This window comes from Pteropus medius, unplaced genomic scaffold (genome assembly GCF_902729225.1).
Source record: "Pteropus medius unplaced genomic scaffold, Ma_sr-lr_union100, whole genome shotgun sequence".
Lineage (NCBI taxonomy): Eukaryota > Metazoa > Chordata > Mammalia > Chiroptera > Pteropodidae > Pteropus > Pteropus medius.
In genome coordinates, this window is record NW_024350924.1 from 4,078,502 (window position 1) to 4,093,609 (window position 15,108).

At 53.9% G+C, this 15,108-nt stretch overlaps 1 protein-coding gene and 1 long non-coding RNA gene across 5 annotated transcripts in view; one reads left to right on the forward strand and one right to left on the reverse strand.

Annotated features, from left to right (window-relative positions):
- Nucleotides 1-3,321: 3,321 nt before the first annotated feature.
- KCND3 (potassium voltage-gated channel subfamily D member 3) overlaps nucleotides 3,322-15,108 on the reverse strand; it is a 202,996-nt gene continuing 191,209 nt past the window's right edge. For 2 of the 3 annotated variants that reach the window (XM_039841192.1, XM_039841193.1), the window contains exons 3-9: nucleotides 13,940-14,102; nucleotides 7,953-8,054; nucleotides 7,500-7,589; nucleotides 5,873-5,929; nucleotides 4,475-4,722; nucleotides 3,995-4,045; nucleotides 3,322-3,743 (exon numbers count right to left, since the gene is read on the reverse strand). In XM_039841192.1, the coding sequence (XP_039697126.1) occupies nucleotides 3,542-3,743; nucleotides 3,995-4,045; nucleotides 4,475-4,722; nucleotides 5,873-5,929; nucleotides 7,500-7,589; nucleotides 7,953-8,054; nucleotides 13,940-14,102 (913 nt within the window). In that variant the 3' untranslated portion in view covers nucleotides 3,322-3,541. The remainder of the gene's footprint in view (nucleotides 3,744-3,994; nucleotides 4,046-4,474; nucleotides 4,723-5,872; nucleotides 5,930-7,499; nucleotides 7,590-7,952; nucleotides 8,055-13,939; nucleotides 14,103-15,108) is intronic. The other variant, XM_039841194.1, reaches the window with a different exon arrangement.
- LOC120585028 (uncharacterized) lies at nucleotides 6,975-8,753 on the forward strand. Of its 2 annotated transcripts, XR_005648196.1 has the most exons (3): nucleotides 6,975-7,407; nucleotides 7,515-7,667; nucleotides 7,931-8,753. It is a non-coding gene; the product is annotated as an uncharacterized LOC120585028 (long non-coding RNA). The 2 variants fall into 2 exon arrangements; XR_005648195.1 differs by having other exon boundaries at nucleotides 6,975-7,667.

The following is a 15,108-nucleotide window of genomic DNA, read 5'->3' on the forward strand; positions in this document are numbered from 1 at the left end:
AGTAATGCAACATGACATGGAGGAAAACTCCTCAAGATAGGCTGTCTAAGCCCTGGATTGCGATCGCAGTCCTGCCGTGTGACCTTGGATAAGTCATTCAGCTTCTTGCCTGCGCTCCTCTCTGTGAATCAGGGATTAAGTTAACTTGACCCACTACTGTCAGAGGTTGTAGTAAGGGTCAGAAGGACTAGAAAAGGTATGCTTTGAAATGTCCTAGTCCTCTCTTCGTTGGGAAGAGAGCATTTGACTGAAAAACCTGACTGTTTGCTTATTTTTGATAGATTCGGCAGCCTGTGGCTGGTGCTCCCCAGGGAATGGTGGTTCCCAAAGTATGGTTCGTATTCGTGCAGTCAGGTGGCTTCCCGGGCTGCGCCCAGGTAGTGTTGGCGTTTACGTAAGACTGCGTCTCTAGTTACTGCCTCCGTACACGGTCTCTGAAGCACGGTCCCTCTGGGAGGTGATGGTGTAGTGGAAAAAGCATCAGACTAATAGCCAAGGGACTTGCGTTCTGGTCCCAGCTGTCTTTAAATGACTGCATGGCCTTCAGCAAGTCACTTAATTTCTCTGGGCCTCAGCTTTCTATACCATAAACTATTAGAGAGAGACTTTAATATCTTCTTGTTCCGATATACTCTTAATACTATATTTTCTAAGTTTCCATTCATGTGAATGGAGACTTTAGTTTTTCTTTAACTCTCCCTAAAGCTTAGTGGGATGGAATGGGATGGGTAGTTTGGGGGAATCTTCCGTTATGCTGAAGCGATTCATCAACTATGAAAGCTCAAGCGTCACTGTAGCAGAAAGCCACTGCCCCAGAAAGCCCCGATGTCTTGGCTCTTCAGCCGCTGGCCAAGGAGTTAGACTTGCTGACCTGATGGGGCCACTTTGGCCCATCTGTGTCCTTACAACCAGCAGTGTGCTCTGGCTGTTGGCTGCTGTGTGGATGAGCCACTTTCCTGGGTTGACATCTTTTGGACCAGGGGTGAGCCGGGGCTCGCATCCTGGCTGAGGCTACACTGGGGGAGGTAGATGAAGGGGGTGGTCTAATGGTCTTTTAGGAACTGGCATAATGTGAGATTTGGAAAGGAAACTGTCAGAAAATGGAAATTCTTTGGGATATGATCATTAAAATGTGTTGATTAATTTTCGTGGGAACCGCTCTGCCTCCTTGGTACACTATCAAACCGATCTTGGGTTAGATCGGTCACTGTTCCAACCCGCGATGGCCTAAATATGGCAGTTACTTCGCTTGGTTCTTAGGATGTAAACCCACTTAGACATTCCTAACTCGACTCTGTTACCTCTTCTTTCAAAAGAAAAATTCCTTTTCTAGTCCTTTGCCTGCCCTCTAGCTGGAGTCCAGCCCAGTCTTCTGCCTTCTCCAATGAGATATGTGTATGAAGTAAATGGACTTAGGTCCTTATTCTCAGGTATGTTTAGATTGTTTGTGTATGTGCAGACATCTTCGTCTGTAGTTGGAAAGCCTTTCTGTCTCCTTAGACCGCAAGCTCAGGGCCAGAACCACTCCATTCTCACATCAGGGGGGAACCTGTGAGGCCAGACCCAGAGAAGGGACTCAGTCGGCGGTCAGTGAGGACAGCATAGAAGACAAAGGTAGGAGGCTCCCCTCCTCTGCCCGCTGCCCACCTCCTGGCTAGGTGGCACCTCACAGCCCTTTGTCTTTCCCCTTCTATGGGGTCAATAGAGCTGGGGCCATAGGGAGGCCCATGGAAGGTGTGTTCATGTTCCCGGCTAGTGAAACTCGTCTAGATGGCTGTGGTGGGCAGAGAAACTCTTGGCCTACAGTTAAACAGCTGACCGCTAAGCTGGAGAATGGACGAGGCGCTCCTGTATCAGAGGCCCGGCCAGAGAGATTGCCTTAGGGTAGCTGAGGGTGGGGGAGGGCGGGAAGGGGCTCGTTGCTAACCCTGAGGCCCACCTGCTCTGTTATAAGCAGTGGAAATGGATGGAGGATTCTAGAAATGCTTTTCCCAGCCCCGCCAGGGTGCAAGCCTCTTGGACAGAAATGCTGTCCAGGTTCCCAGAAGTGATATTCACGCCCTCCCTTGCACGGAGGTGATCAACTTCTCCCCATTTCACTTATCTTCAGGGATATCAAGCCTGAAGACGCTTCAGATCTCAAGGCGTCTTTCAGACCAGGTAAGTCATCTAGAATCTCTTACTTGCTTTCACACTTTGGTGCATCCTTCGGGAGGCACTCGGGCTTAACCTTCTGCCGCCTCCGTGTGGGAGTTGCCTCAGGGGAGAGATAAGTCAGAAGCCTGGTCCCCATACCACTGCCCTCTGCAGGAAGCTGCTCATGGGGCCCCTTGGCACAGCTCTGGATGGGCTTTATGGTGGGTCCTGGAAGAAGGGTACGTAGCAAGGGGCCACAGGGGCCGACTGCAGCGGTGAGCCCCGGGGTCTTCTGTCCTCTCCCCACTGGCACACACCAAGAGTTGGCTGTTTCCTTTTTCCAGATCCCAGTGTGGTACATCTGGTCATTCCCTTTCTAACCCAGAAATGGAAGCTGCAAACACCGGTGGTTCCCACCGCAGGGGAAGCACTCAGTTGCATCAGGTGGTCTCCCCTCACCCTTCAGCACTCATTTTCGCTTCATGCCTTTCTCTTCCATAGCTGCATTCACAGAAGTACAATCCAGGCAGACGGCCGCGGGTGCCTGCCAGCGGAGAGACCTTGCTAACACGTCATGGGATCGTTGGGGCCTGTGTAGAGACAGATGGCTGGACACAGGGGGTGAAGCAGAGAGATACAGAGACGAAGGAGACAGGGACCGACAGAGGGTAAAGGTTGCCGTGTGGTCACCTGGCAGCTCTGCGCAGGTGGGCTGGGCCTTAGGGGCCCAGACTCACTCGACCTCACCACCTGGGGGAGTGGAGAGAGAACTCAGCAATGACTGACTTCACAGCCTAAAAGCTTTGCTATAAAAGGAGAAAACTTTTTTTTTTCTTACTCACAAAATGCATTGTTTTGGTTCAAAGGTTTTGGGTCCATGGAGATAGAACGTTTCACAAAAATCCGTTGGTGTTTTTCTTTTCCACCTTTTCCCATGAATAAATATTATCCATTAAGAGCCTTGAAAAGGTGCTTAAATACACAGTGTTATATTTTCTTCCCGTTTTGCATGTGATGACTCTGTCCTCTGTGCTGCTCTTGGTCTTGTATTTTCCTCGTTGGGTCTCCAGAAACAATCGTTATTTGGTCTGAGGCCCGCCCCCTCCAGGCCCTGTCCTGGCACGCAGCTTCTCCCCCCACGGTTTCGCCCCTACCCCACCCACCCTCCCTTCCCGGCCCCCGTGAGAGGCAGGCTCACAGGGCTACGTCCAAGCTAGTAGCAGCGAACCTCAGGGGCCCCTTTGCTGCTGCTTCATCCTTCCAGGCACAAGTTTCAGTGCTAGGGGTGCAACAGGGCAGGCAGAGAGAGTGGGGGAAGCGGGGAGGGAGTGGAGCCAGCGGCCACCCACCAACATGCCAGCCCCCTGGACTCCCACTACCTGCACTGGCCGTCTGTCCAGTGGCTTTACAAGGCGGAGACCTTGACGACATTGCTGGCTATGGAAGGAATGTTCGTGTTGGGACCTGGGCTGGCAGGGGGCGGCCGACTTTCCCCCTCAGGGGTTAGCGCTGGCGGGGTGGGGATGCTGATGATGGCTGTGGTGATCTGGGATGCTTTGCAGTTTGGTCTCAGTCCGTCGTCTGCTTTCAAATTAAGGCTGGAGCGGCTGGGATAAAAAAAGAGTGAGCTGATGGTGGTTCCTCTGGCTAGCGTCCCACAGCTTCCTCGATGCCCTGCATTTCCAGCCCAGAGTAACCAGGAGGTGGTCTGGGTGACCCTCTGTCTTCTTTTCGGTAATCAGCCTGTAATGATCTATTCTGATTATTATTCCTAAACTGCCAACAGTTGCAAAGTTGTGGTGGATATCGGGGCTTTGGGATTCAGAGTACATGTTTTTCCCTCCAGTGGACTGTTTACCTGTCATTCGTGGCATTTGACTTTTGCTTTCTCCAAATTCCTCGCATCTCACTGGAGGTAGTGGGAAGTGGCATAGATGTAATCAGAGAAAGGAGGAAAAATTCAATCTATGACTCAGAATCAACCTAGGATAAGCCATGTCTAACACAATTGTGAAAATTATTTCCCTGAGAAAACGGGTGGTGTATTCTTGGCACTGGGATAGGTCATTTTTGGATTTTTTTTTTAGTTATTTTTTTCCTGATATGTAACCCCACATGGGGCCTCAGCCTGCTGTAGGACCCTCCACAGCACACGAAGGGCGTTCGGGTTAACTTGCGAGGAGGAGAAGGAAGGTGGGGGGAGGCGGAGGGGCTCACGCCTCAGATAAGGGAGAGGTGGGCTAGAGGACTCTCAGGCTTCTCCTAAAGCTGAGATCATTGGATTCTGTGAATGCCCTGACTCCAGCCTTCGGGGGTGATGGGGAGGGAAGCCACCCACCTGGTGGTGAGGGACGGCTGCTCGCTGCCCTGGATGTGGATCGTGCTGAGCTCCTGCATGCTGCGCAGGCGAGTGGCCGGCAGGTTGGAATTGGGCAGGTGTGTGGTCTTCTTACTGCGGCGGGAGCAGCAGGTGGTCGTGAGGCCGGGGTGGCTGGACAGTGAGGGACTTCTCGTGGATGGGTAGTTCTGCATTGAACTCTCCATGCAGTTCTGCTCAAACATCTGCTCGTCTACGAACTCGTGGTTCTGTGGGAAGCAGAAAGCAAAGGAGTCGGAGAAGGAGACGGGAGGGAGGGGGAGGAGCCCCCGTGCTCTGTATGGCTGCCTGGCTCTGTTCTGGCCGTGAGAGATGGGCTCCCAGCTGCCCGGAGCCCAGACAGGCATCCAGGAGGGGTGACGTCCCACAGGCATCAGATGCAGAAGGAAAGAGAGCTCTACGGGCAGCCCTGGCCCTCGCACCGAAGGGCGGGGACTACAGTCGTTCAGTCATGAGGTGACATGCACTCCATCTACAGCTTTGAGCTGTAGGGACACAGAGGTCACAAAGGAGTTTAGTGGCATCATAAGAGCTAGAAGCAAAGACTACTTACTCTTCAGGCTTTGCGCAGGATCCCCCCAGAGTGGCAGACAAGGGGTCACTGCTATGGTAGTGGTTCTGCTAGGTTGCCTTTGCTGGATTTAACGGCGAGATACTTATGAATCTTGGGTAAGTGTGAGACATAAGCTTTTAAAGACACTGGACTGTTCACAGAATTGGGAGAGCTCTGCTCTTAAAGGCTAATAGGGTCAAATTGTCAGGGTTACGATTTATTATTGTTTTTACTTGATAATGGGATACGGATACCTGGAGGCATAGGGTTCCCTAAGTCGAGTGTAAGCATGGGAAGGGAATGCTTATGGGACAGAGTGGAGCTTAACTCAAGAGAACTTAAAAATGGCCGTGTGGCCAAGGTGACTAAAAATCTGCGGCATTAGTGGTCTGACCGAGGCCGCCGGGGTGCGGAGAAAGTCTGAAGAGAAGTTGCATGAGAATAGAGTTCAGAGGGAGACCAGCCCTGACAGCCAATACCAGGAGGCCCCATGGAGCCAGGCAGGTGGCTTAGACGGGCCACAGACGTGGCATGTGGACACTCACAGGATACCGACATCGGTGCCATGTTCCACCCCCTCCAAGCCCCTGGGGAGGTCAAAAGAGGGAATCGAAAAGGCAGGTGGGTCGTTCAGCACAAAAACTGGGAGCCTGGGCTGGTACTGGGTGTGGCGGCAGCGGGAAGATGAGCCCCAGAAGAATCAACAGCACATGCAGAGAACCAGACCAGGGGGTAAAAAGAGGAGGATCCACAGACTCAGAAGAATCAGAGAGAAAAAACATCAATTGAATTTTTAAAAGTTATACCTTGATGGTGGAGGTTCGTACAGACAACAGGGGATCATCCACAAGATAGGACAACCCCTACAGGACAACATGCCAACAGAAGATAAAAACACCATTGATTGTACATTCCGGCATTCCCAAGCTCAGTTTGACATTCAGTCTCTCAATCCCAGCATTCCACCCGCTGAGCCCAACATTCCAGCCCCGGCTCCCCGCATTCTCCCCCCATCCCCCCCGCGCTGTCCCAACATTCCACGCCCTCAGCCTCCGTGCCCCCACCCCCGCTCCAACGTCTTACTCCAAACCAACATTCATCCCGTCCATCCCAGCATTCTGCTGCTTCTAGCCCCACATTCCTCCCCTGAAATCCAGCATTCCAACTCTTCCATCCCAACAGCCCATCCCCACAATCCGACATTCTCCCCCTCGGATTCAGCATTCCACCCCTTCGATGCCAGCATTCCAGCCCTCGATCTCCAGATCTCGTTGTTCGAGGCCAGCATTCCAGCCCTTCAAACCCAGGTCTTTTCACCCACATTCTTCAGTGTACACATTCCACCCAGCACATGCGACTTGGAATGGGCAGTTGGGTCCAGGCCTATCCCTTTGGCAAGCTCTGAGTCTTGGAGAGAAATCCGAGATGTGTACATACAGTTCCTGACACTAAGAGATACTTGATAAGCCGGGAGACTAGGGTTTTCAGAGTCCCTTCCCGTTTTGGAAGTCCTCGTTGGGTTCAACAGCTGAGCTCCTGCGTGCTCACATGCGGCTCTAACATCTGACCCCCCGCATCTGGGAGGCCCGGATATGCAACATTAAGAATTAGAAAGTTCTTCCTCGGTGTGCTGAGCCCTCCCTACAGGCTCTTTGGGGAGGAAGGTTCTAGAACGGAACAAGGTTTTACTTTGTCTCTCGTTGGTCGTCCGCCCCGACGGCTCCTCTCTCCCTACTCTCCCCAACACTTCGTGCCAAGGGTCCCGGTCGGCCCCGCTGCCCTTCCTTTCGGCCGCGGAGGCACAGACATCATTCCACATTCCGACGGTGACGCCCTAAACCACGACTTTTAACAACAAGCCCGTCAGGATCCGAACGCCCTGGGAATGGCAGGTGACTAAGAGGAAGGGGTAATAATAAAATCCCCAGCTAGTGAAATATGTGCACTGCCTCCTTCACTCACTGTCTCCTGTTTAAAGAGGAACGTACAGAGCAAAGGGACCCACAAATTGCATCAACCTAGCGCCAGGGATAGGACAAAAAATGGTGTTCTTTACTGTCCCGTAGCACTCTAGTATAAATTCAGCCCTTGTTTTGAAGAGCGATGCCCATCGGGACTGAGAAACTGGTCGACAGAGCCCTTAGCCCTCAGTCACCAAGAAATGGGGACTAGTGTGGGGGGTGTGGAAAGGCTGAGGGGGACGGCCTCCTCTATACTGCTGCGGGACAGAGCTGGCCTCCCTACGCTGGTACGCCCCCCGAGGGTTGATAGAGACCTCGTCACTACTTTTTGGATCTGAACAGGACAGACTTTGACTTCTGAATCCGGGCCCAGGGTGAAGGTGTGGGCAGAGCTCTCACTGTGTGAGCCCGACCATCGGAAGGGGGCCAGGGCCAGGGCCGAGCGAGGAGGTGGCGATGGGCTGGGACTCACAGTGGTTTTCTCCAGGCAGTGCAGCAGGTGATGGTGCTGGCTCTCGATGAGTGAAGTGGCCTTGCCCATGTGCCCCTCTTCCGGGGTGCCCTAGTGAGAAAAGAAGAGAGACTGAGCATGGAGTGGGGGGCTCTCCCTCTCTCCATCCCTGTCACGTCTCCACGGAAGGTAGGAGGGCGCTAGAAAAAGAGGGGTGAATCAAATTTTAGGGTTAACATGGAACATGCTAGCCTTCGGGCTGGGGGCCCTTGATCTAAAGCTGGTTTGGGGATAGCGGTGACGATCCATGGGAGAGGTATGTGGAGGGGGCGCTGCTACCTGGGGAAAGTTTAGAAACATGGTGTTCTCAGGGTTCAGATTGGGGCTTCGGGGTGAGAGTGCTGGTGCCCCGGGAAGAGAAAACAAGGCCATCTCGCCCTCCACCTCCCCAGCCCGGGTCCTCTGGGTGCCTACCATCAGCTCCAGCGCCTCGTTGAGGAGCCCGTTGCGCTTGCTGTGCAGGTAGGCGTTGGAGCTGCCGGTTTTGGCCACGCGGATCCTGGCAAGGCGGGCCTTCTGTGATTGGCAGAGAAAATCAAAGAGTGAGGTCTAAAGACAGCAAGCCTGGAAAAGCCGATGCCAGTGGGCTCTCCCAGAGAGGCTGGGCGCGCAGGTGATGTTCAACGCAGGGGAGGAAGCTGCTCGCTCCCAGCCCCGCCCATCTCTGCTTATAAACCCTGGGACCGGGCCTGAGATGCTGTGTACCCGCCTTGTGCCACTCGGTCACCGGCAGAGTTCCTGGGTTTCCCATGCATCTCTCCAGCCGGGTGTCATCCTGGCAGGAGAAATACCACTTACCAAAGTCCTCCTTCCTTCCAGACGTTTCATGACCTTCATCTGCTCACTATCGCGTGGGTGTATTTCTCATCTCTAACTAGGCAGTGAGCTCTTTCATGGAGCGTGGGTCACAGCTCTCCTGACTCTCTCCCAGGGTCCAGGGCTCTTCCCTGCGTACAGCAGGTGCCCAAACATCGATTAATTATGAGAAAAGCACGGAGTGCATGTGTGCCCCTCGACACTTAACTCTCTCTGCTTTCTATATTTTCTTTAGCCTTTATTACTAAGCTGGTATAAGTTTTATACACTTATGCTGATATACTGTCTGTCTCCACTGCCAGAATGTAAACTCCATGAGGGCAGGACTTTTTGTCTTGTTCACTTATGCATCCCCAGTACCTAGCAGCTTTTAAGTTAATAAACGAATTTACAATCGCATGTCTGTCTTTGAGAGTGGATTCATGCACGGGTGTGTCAGTATATGCATATTTTGTCATCCACGTCCGTGGGGGTGAGTGTAGGTGCATGTGACCGTGACAAGGTGGCCCTATGTGTGTGTGTGAGAGAGGGGAAGATGGAACAAATTTCCATATACCACTTGGGCTTGAAACTCCAGCTCCCACCTGGAAGCTGTCAGCAGGCCTCCTACAGGAAGGCCTCATGTATCGCAATGCAGACCCATCTCTCTCGCGAAGGCTGGCTGCCCTGCTTCCTAACAGCCACAGTCGGCATCATCATGACAGCAGCACAACCACAGAGTGAGGCCTAAGAGGAAGAAGCCTTTGGGAGAGAGGGAGACGGGAATGGTAGAGGGGTTCCTGCTGGTTTAAAATAACGCAGCCGGAAGTTTGGGCTCTTATAGACTTGGGCCTGGCCCCAGGCCCTTGCTACTGGAAGCGAGAGAGCCCATGGGAGCTCACAGACCCATCCTGGGACAGAAGGGACCCCCCTTGCCTCTGGGAAAGCCCACGCGCAAGGCCCCTGAGCAGAAGAGTCCTTGGAGAATTGTGGCAATTTCTATTTCTTGTCACCTGCCCCCCGACATGAGGAAGTGTCCCCTCCAAGTGTCCCCCAGCTTGCGTGAGAAGTATCCCCAATATGAGGAAGTGTCCCCAACATGAGGAAGTGTCCCCAACATGAGGAAGTGTCCCCTCCAAGTGCAAACAAGTGTTGAATACTTGGTTCCCAAGAAGTCCCCTTGTGGACAGCATGACCCTGTGGGGACAATTCAGCTCCCTTCCCTGGCTTCTAAATACGAGGAAGAGGCTAGGACTCGAACCTGGAAGATGTGCCTGTAAGCCCGAGGAAGAGAGCTCCTCTAGATGGACAGATGAAAGGGGAACTGGGGGAGAAAGGATGGTAAGTACGCCCGATCCTTCTCCTCTGAGCAGAGAACACTCATTCAGGTCCAGGACCGTTCTCCCTGGGAGTCCTGCCCCAGCCACGCCCCCAGCTAGATATCTACACTCAAGCAAGTTCCTTGTCATTAGAGGATGTGGCTCTTATTGCTTTGGGTGAGTGCTGGGTGTTGAGAGCTGCATACAGAAATCCAATTGTGTCAAGCTCATTACAGCCTTATATAATTTGATTGCACCGCTTTGAGCCAGACCTTTCTCGTATCTGGGGTCCGTCTTCATTACTTTCTAGGGATGAAAGATTCTCCTGTTCTCCTTTGTGGCACTTCTTTTAATCTTATCTTACCCTGGGCTCTATTAAAGCAACAGATTGTCATATCAAATGTACTGTATCGTTTAATCATTTCCCACACAGGATAAAGAGGTTTACAGTGTGTTTACAGAACCAGCCCCAGCATATGAAATTCGGGGAGGCTCCCTGGCTTGGCTTTGAGCCCCCGAGGGCCAGAGTAGGTGGCTTATGCATATTTTCATCTTCACACCCGGCACAGAGCTTTACACCGAGCAGGTGCTCAAGCGAGGCTTATGATGGCCCAAGAAGTAAGACGGTCTCACAGCATCGGTCAGAAATCTACGTCCACAAAGCCAGCGCAGTGGGCTCCGTCCTCGTGTGGGCCGGTCAGCTTCCCTCTCTTCTGTGGCCATAAATTCAGCATGAGAGTTGAAAGGGACCTTAGAGATCACCCGGACTCTCTTCAAGACACAGGATGGAGGACATGAGGGGAGATGACTGACCCAGGGCAAGGCGGTGGACTGGCAAGACACGGCTCCGGCCGGCTGGCCTCCAGGCTAAATGCTGCTTCCACAGCATCGCTCTCCTCCTCCCCTGGGTTTCGGCTCCTGTCAGCAAGTTTCTGAAGCTGATGAGCCAAACCGCAGGAAGTTGCATTTTCATCAGGTGGAGCTTTCAGGGTTGGAGGACAGGTCTGGATGGAGGATCCTGCCTACGGTCCAGGTACGGTCTGAGCTCAAGTGTCTGTCAGTCCCCTGGAAGCCCTTCACGATCGGGGCTTCCTAGGTGCCTGGCTGGCGGGTGCCCTTCGGCTAGAGTATTGGCATCTCTTGCCCCTGGAAGGCAGGAGGAGGAAGATGAGCGAGAGATGGAAAAGCCAAACGAGACCACGGGCAATTGCAGTCTCAGGCGTTTATCCCAGAGAAATGAAAACTTGGGTTCACACGAAAACCTGTCTGTTCACAGCTGCTTTATTTACAAGCACCCCGAAGTGGGATCATCCAGATGGGCCCCAGCAGGGGGCCGGTTAAACGCACGATGTTTAACCATCTGCAACAGCGAGAAGGAAGAACCGACCGATACACGACTTGGATGAAGCTCCAGGAATTACGCGGAATGGAAGAAGTCCGTCTCCGAAGGCCACCTACCGTCACGGGTCCATCGATACAGCATTTTTGAAACGAAAACATTTTATAAATGGCGCACAGATAAATGGTCACCAAAGGTTAGGGACGGGGTCGGGGTGGGGTTGTAAAAGGGTGTGGTGATGGAGGTGGACACATAAACCTACCGAGGTGACAACGTTGTGTCAAACTCAGCACACACACGCACAGACTACAACTACGAATAGAACCGGGAGATCGTACCGATGTCCACACCCTGGCTGTGATGCTCTTACAACTGCGTGTTAATCTATAACGAGCTCAATAAAAATTGCCATTAAAATGAAAAGAAGATGAGCAGGCACCAGAACTGGAGACGGGGACCAAAGCACTCCCCTTCAGAGGTTCCCGTCCCTCTGTCCACTGCTAGACCTCCTCAGCTGACCTCCAAGTCGCTGGGCTCAGAGAACGCAGTCTCTGAAGCAAATAGGCACGGGGTCATTTGAGTAACAACCCCAAGCAAACCAGTCATGGCGAGGGAGGGCTGTCTGAACCCCGCCTTCGCGCGCGAGGCACGTGGGCTGCAGCTAGCTTACCTTCATGGCTGCTTAGCTCCCGAGCGTGTGGTCTGGGCCAAGAACTAGCAGCCGCTCTGCGGACCTCCTTCCCATCCCATCTCTCCACGCCCCGCTAAGGACCCTGGACCTCCTTCCTCACCTCATGGTGACGGATGCAGCGCTAGAAGCAGGCAGTATTCGTGTATTCTTTTTGTGCCCCCCACACCCCCACAGGAAGCCCACGGGGAAACGGTGAAAGAGACAGAGCTGAGTGAGCAACCTTGAGGAGAGGAGTATTCAGGCGAAGTGAAAACACTGTCGATATTTACTCTGATTTCAAAGAGAGAGTGAAAAGGAGCAGGGCGGAGAGGGGGGCAGAAGGGAGGGGTCTCGTCTTTAGGGGTGGCAAGAGGAAGGAATACCCGAAAGCGGATCCCCCACCCCCCCGGATTTAATCACACAGCATGGGGAGGGGACGTGGCCACCGTCACATTCTGTGTGGGGGAAAAAATGGCAAGGATGAGACGCTGTGAGGGCGTGGGCGCAGCCTCGCCTCGCTTCCTTTGAACCTCACCTGCTGGGCCAAGCACCTGGGTCAGCCCAAGCCCTGCAGGGCAGGGCTGTGGTAGGACCCCTGGCCCCTCAGGGTCTCAGGCTCCCTCCTTCGCTGGGAGAGGAGACCCCAGATTCTCACTGCCCTTTTCTTCAGGACGGCATAATGAATTCAGAGATTGTTCACGTTGGCCAGCTGACAGGAACAGAGAAGAGATAAGGCTTCTATTTCTGGAATGGCTAGCAGCGGACGGGGGTGGAGGCGCCCTGACCTTGGGTGAAGAGGGAGAAATCGGGTGCTGGAGGGGATGGGCGGACAGCACAGAGCCAGAAGGTCAATCTCAGGCAGCTTGGCCACAGTCCAGACTCAGGTCAAGACGAGTCAAAATGTATTTCAGCACAGGCGGAGGGGACAACAGGGTGAGGAGGAGGTGAGCACAGGGGCCATAAAGGGGACATGCCGGAAGTGGGAACCAGCTGCGTGTATAATATAATTATATCATATGTATTTTATTATGAAGTATTATTACATATAAAGTATACATTTCGGAGCTGGCTCCTGCGAACGTTGTGGCTTTGGTTCGGTCAGCACACACTATTCTGAAATTCCGGATTCCTCTGCTATGTCAGGGGCCCCGCTACCTGGGGGGTCCCCATGTGAGTGGAAGGCCAGCAGCAGGGACCAGGTGGCGAGAAAGTGACTCAGCTGCAGCGCATAGGGCCTGACACACAGTAGGTGCTCAGTAAACGCTGCGGAACGAATGAATGAAAGAATAAAACGGACGCGAAATCTCGGGGTTCCACAGCAACACTTTCAACAGGATCCTCTCGGGACATCGTACCCGGAAATGCCCCCTGGAGGCTGAGATGCTCTGAAGGGGAACCGCGTTTCAGCCCAGATCAGAAGAAGGACGAAAACTGCCCCTCTGTCCTCCCCTTTCCTGACAGGAACCACGTAGAAGTCACGACCCAAGAGTCTTCACCAGCCAGATGCCCTGAAAACGCAGGCGAACGCCGGCCGCCCGTGTGGGTGAGTTGTTTCGGATGGAAGGCGGGGGACCAGCCGGGCAAGGCAGGTTCTGTCTCAGCACCCAAGCCTCTGCCATTGCTCCCCATTCCGTGGGTGGAGGACGAGCTCGCCCACCCTGCCTTCTTAAGCAGAGTAAACTGGAGCCAGTGAACGCTGTCCTCAGGGCCAATGGCTCCAATACTGCTCCTCAAGCGCGGCTCTGTGCCTTGACCCTGAGATGCCCCAAGGTGACTGAAGCCTTCCGTGCCCTTTGTCCCTGAACTCATCGGCCTCACAATGTTCTCCTTTCAGAGGGTTCGTTTTTCTTTTCGGCAAATTTATTTTTATCCCTGTGTTTTGTATAGGCTATTGTAGGGTATAGAAAAGTGATTATGTCCCCCAGGAAGCTCTTGGCTGGGACAGGGGACGAGTCCAGGGCACGGCTGAGTGGGGGTGGCTTAGGTCTCAGAGGGGGAGCCAGGGCAAGGAAACCGCACGAGATAAAAGGGAGGTAATGAGCTTATGAACAATTGAGCGTTTGTTGCATTTTGTGGCCGACTGGGGCTGGATGCAAGGCACCGGCAGGTAGAAAGAGACATGAAGCTGCTTTACCTTCCAAAGCCAGAGCCATCTGTGCAGTGACTCCCTCAGATACTCCAGGCCTGGCAGCCTGACTGTGACCGCTGCCAAGGTGAAGGGCCAGGCCCCTCTCTGGGGCGGCACCCCACCCCTCCCCGCCCCCGCTCTGAGGCTTACCTTCTGTGCCCTGCGTTTATCAGCTCTCTGATTCTGGTGGTAAATCCGGCTGAAATTGGAGACGATCACAGGGACTGGCAGGGCGATGACCAGGACGCCACTCAGGGAGCAGATGGAGCCAAAGATCTTCCCGGCGATGGTCTTGGGCACCATGTCCCCATATCTGAGAGAGAGAAGCGGGCGCAGGGAGAGGGACCGTGTGGGAAACGAGTCAGGCGACTTCCCTGCCGATCATTCACTCGCTCATTCACTCAACCGTCGTTTAGAGCGCCTACTATGTGCCAGGTCCCGTGATACGACCTGGGAATGAACAAAACTGACGAGATCCTTATTTTCATGGAGCCAGCGTCCTATGAGGAGAAGACCGTAAACAAGGAAGTGAATTCATGAAACGTCGTGACTTGTGTTTATTTCTGTGAGGGCGGCAGAGACAGGTGCCCTGCCGGGTGGGGAGCGTGTGGTCAGCAAAGGCCTTTCTGCAGGGGGAACATTTAAGCTGAGACCCGAAGGGAAAGGGTCCAGCCACGCAACACCCTCGGGGGAGAGTGTGCGGGGCAGCGGGAGCAGAAAGGACGGAGGCCCCGGGAGAAGCAGCCTGGCCGGTGCTAGGAATGGTCCAAGAGCCAGTGGGGCCGGGCGCAGTAAGGGACGGGGAGTCACCCAGAAGGAGGCGGCCTCGGCAGGCAGGGGCCAGGTCGCGCGCGCACTGTCTACTGGGCCAGGACGAGGAGTGCGGCCCTCGTCCCAAGGGCAACGAGAGGAGCAACACGACCTCACTTGCGATAATAAGAATAGATGAGAAACCTACCTTCTGCTGAGGCGAAGATTTATACATTTACAAAGCACTTTTACACATTGACCTCGCATAAGCTCCATGACCTTGGGAACCCTGCACCCTCATCCCCATAGTTCCGATGCAGGAACCAAGGCCCAGAAGCATTCCGTGGACTGCCGCGGTTGGGGACGGCGGGGGTTAAAACCCAGTCCTTCTGCTTTCCTGTCGTTGCCACTAACCACACTGAGTGACAGGGGGACCCCGAGCTCTGAAACTCATCCCTCCAAGCCACGTGGCCGCTTTGGGACAGTGCCTGCTCCTCTCGGAGCTCTGAGAAACTCTCAAGTACTTCACGCCCTGGCAGATGCCCCCGGGGACTGGCTTGGCCTGGGTC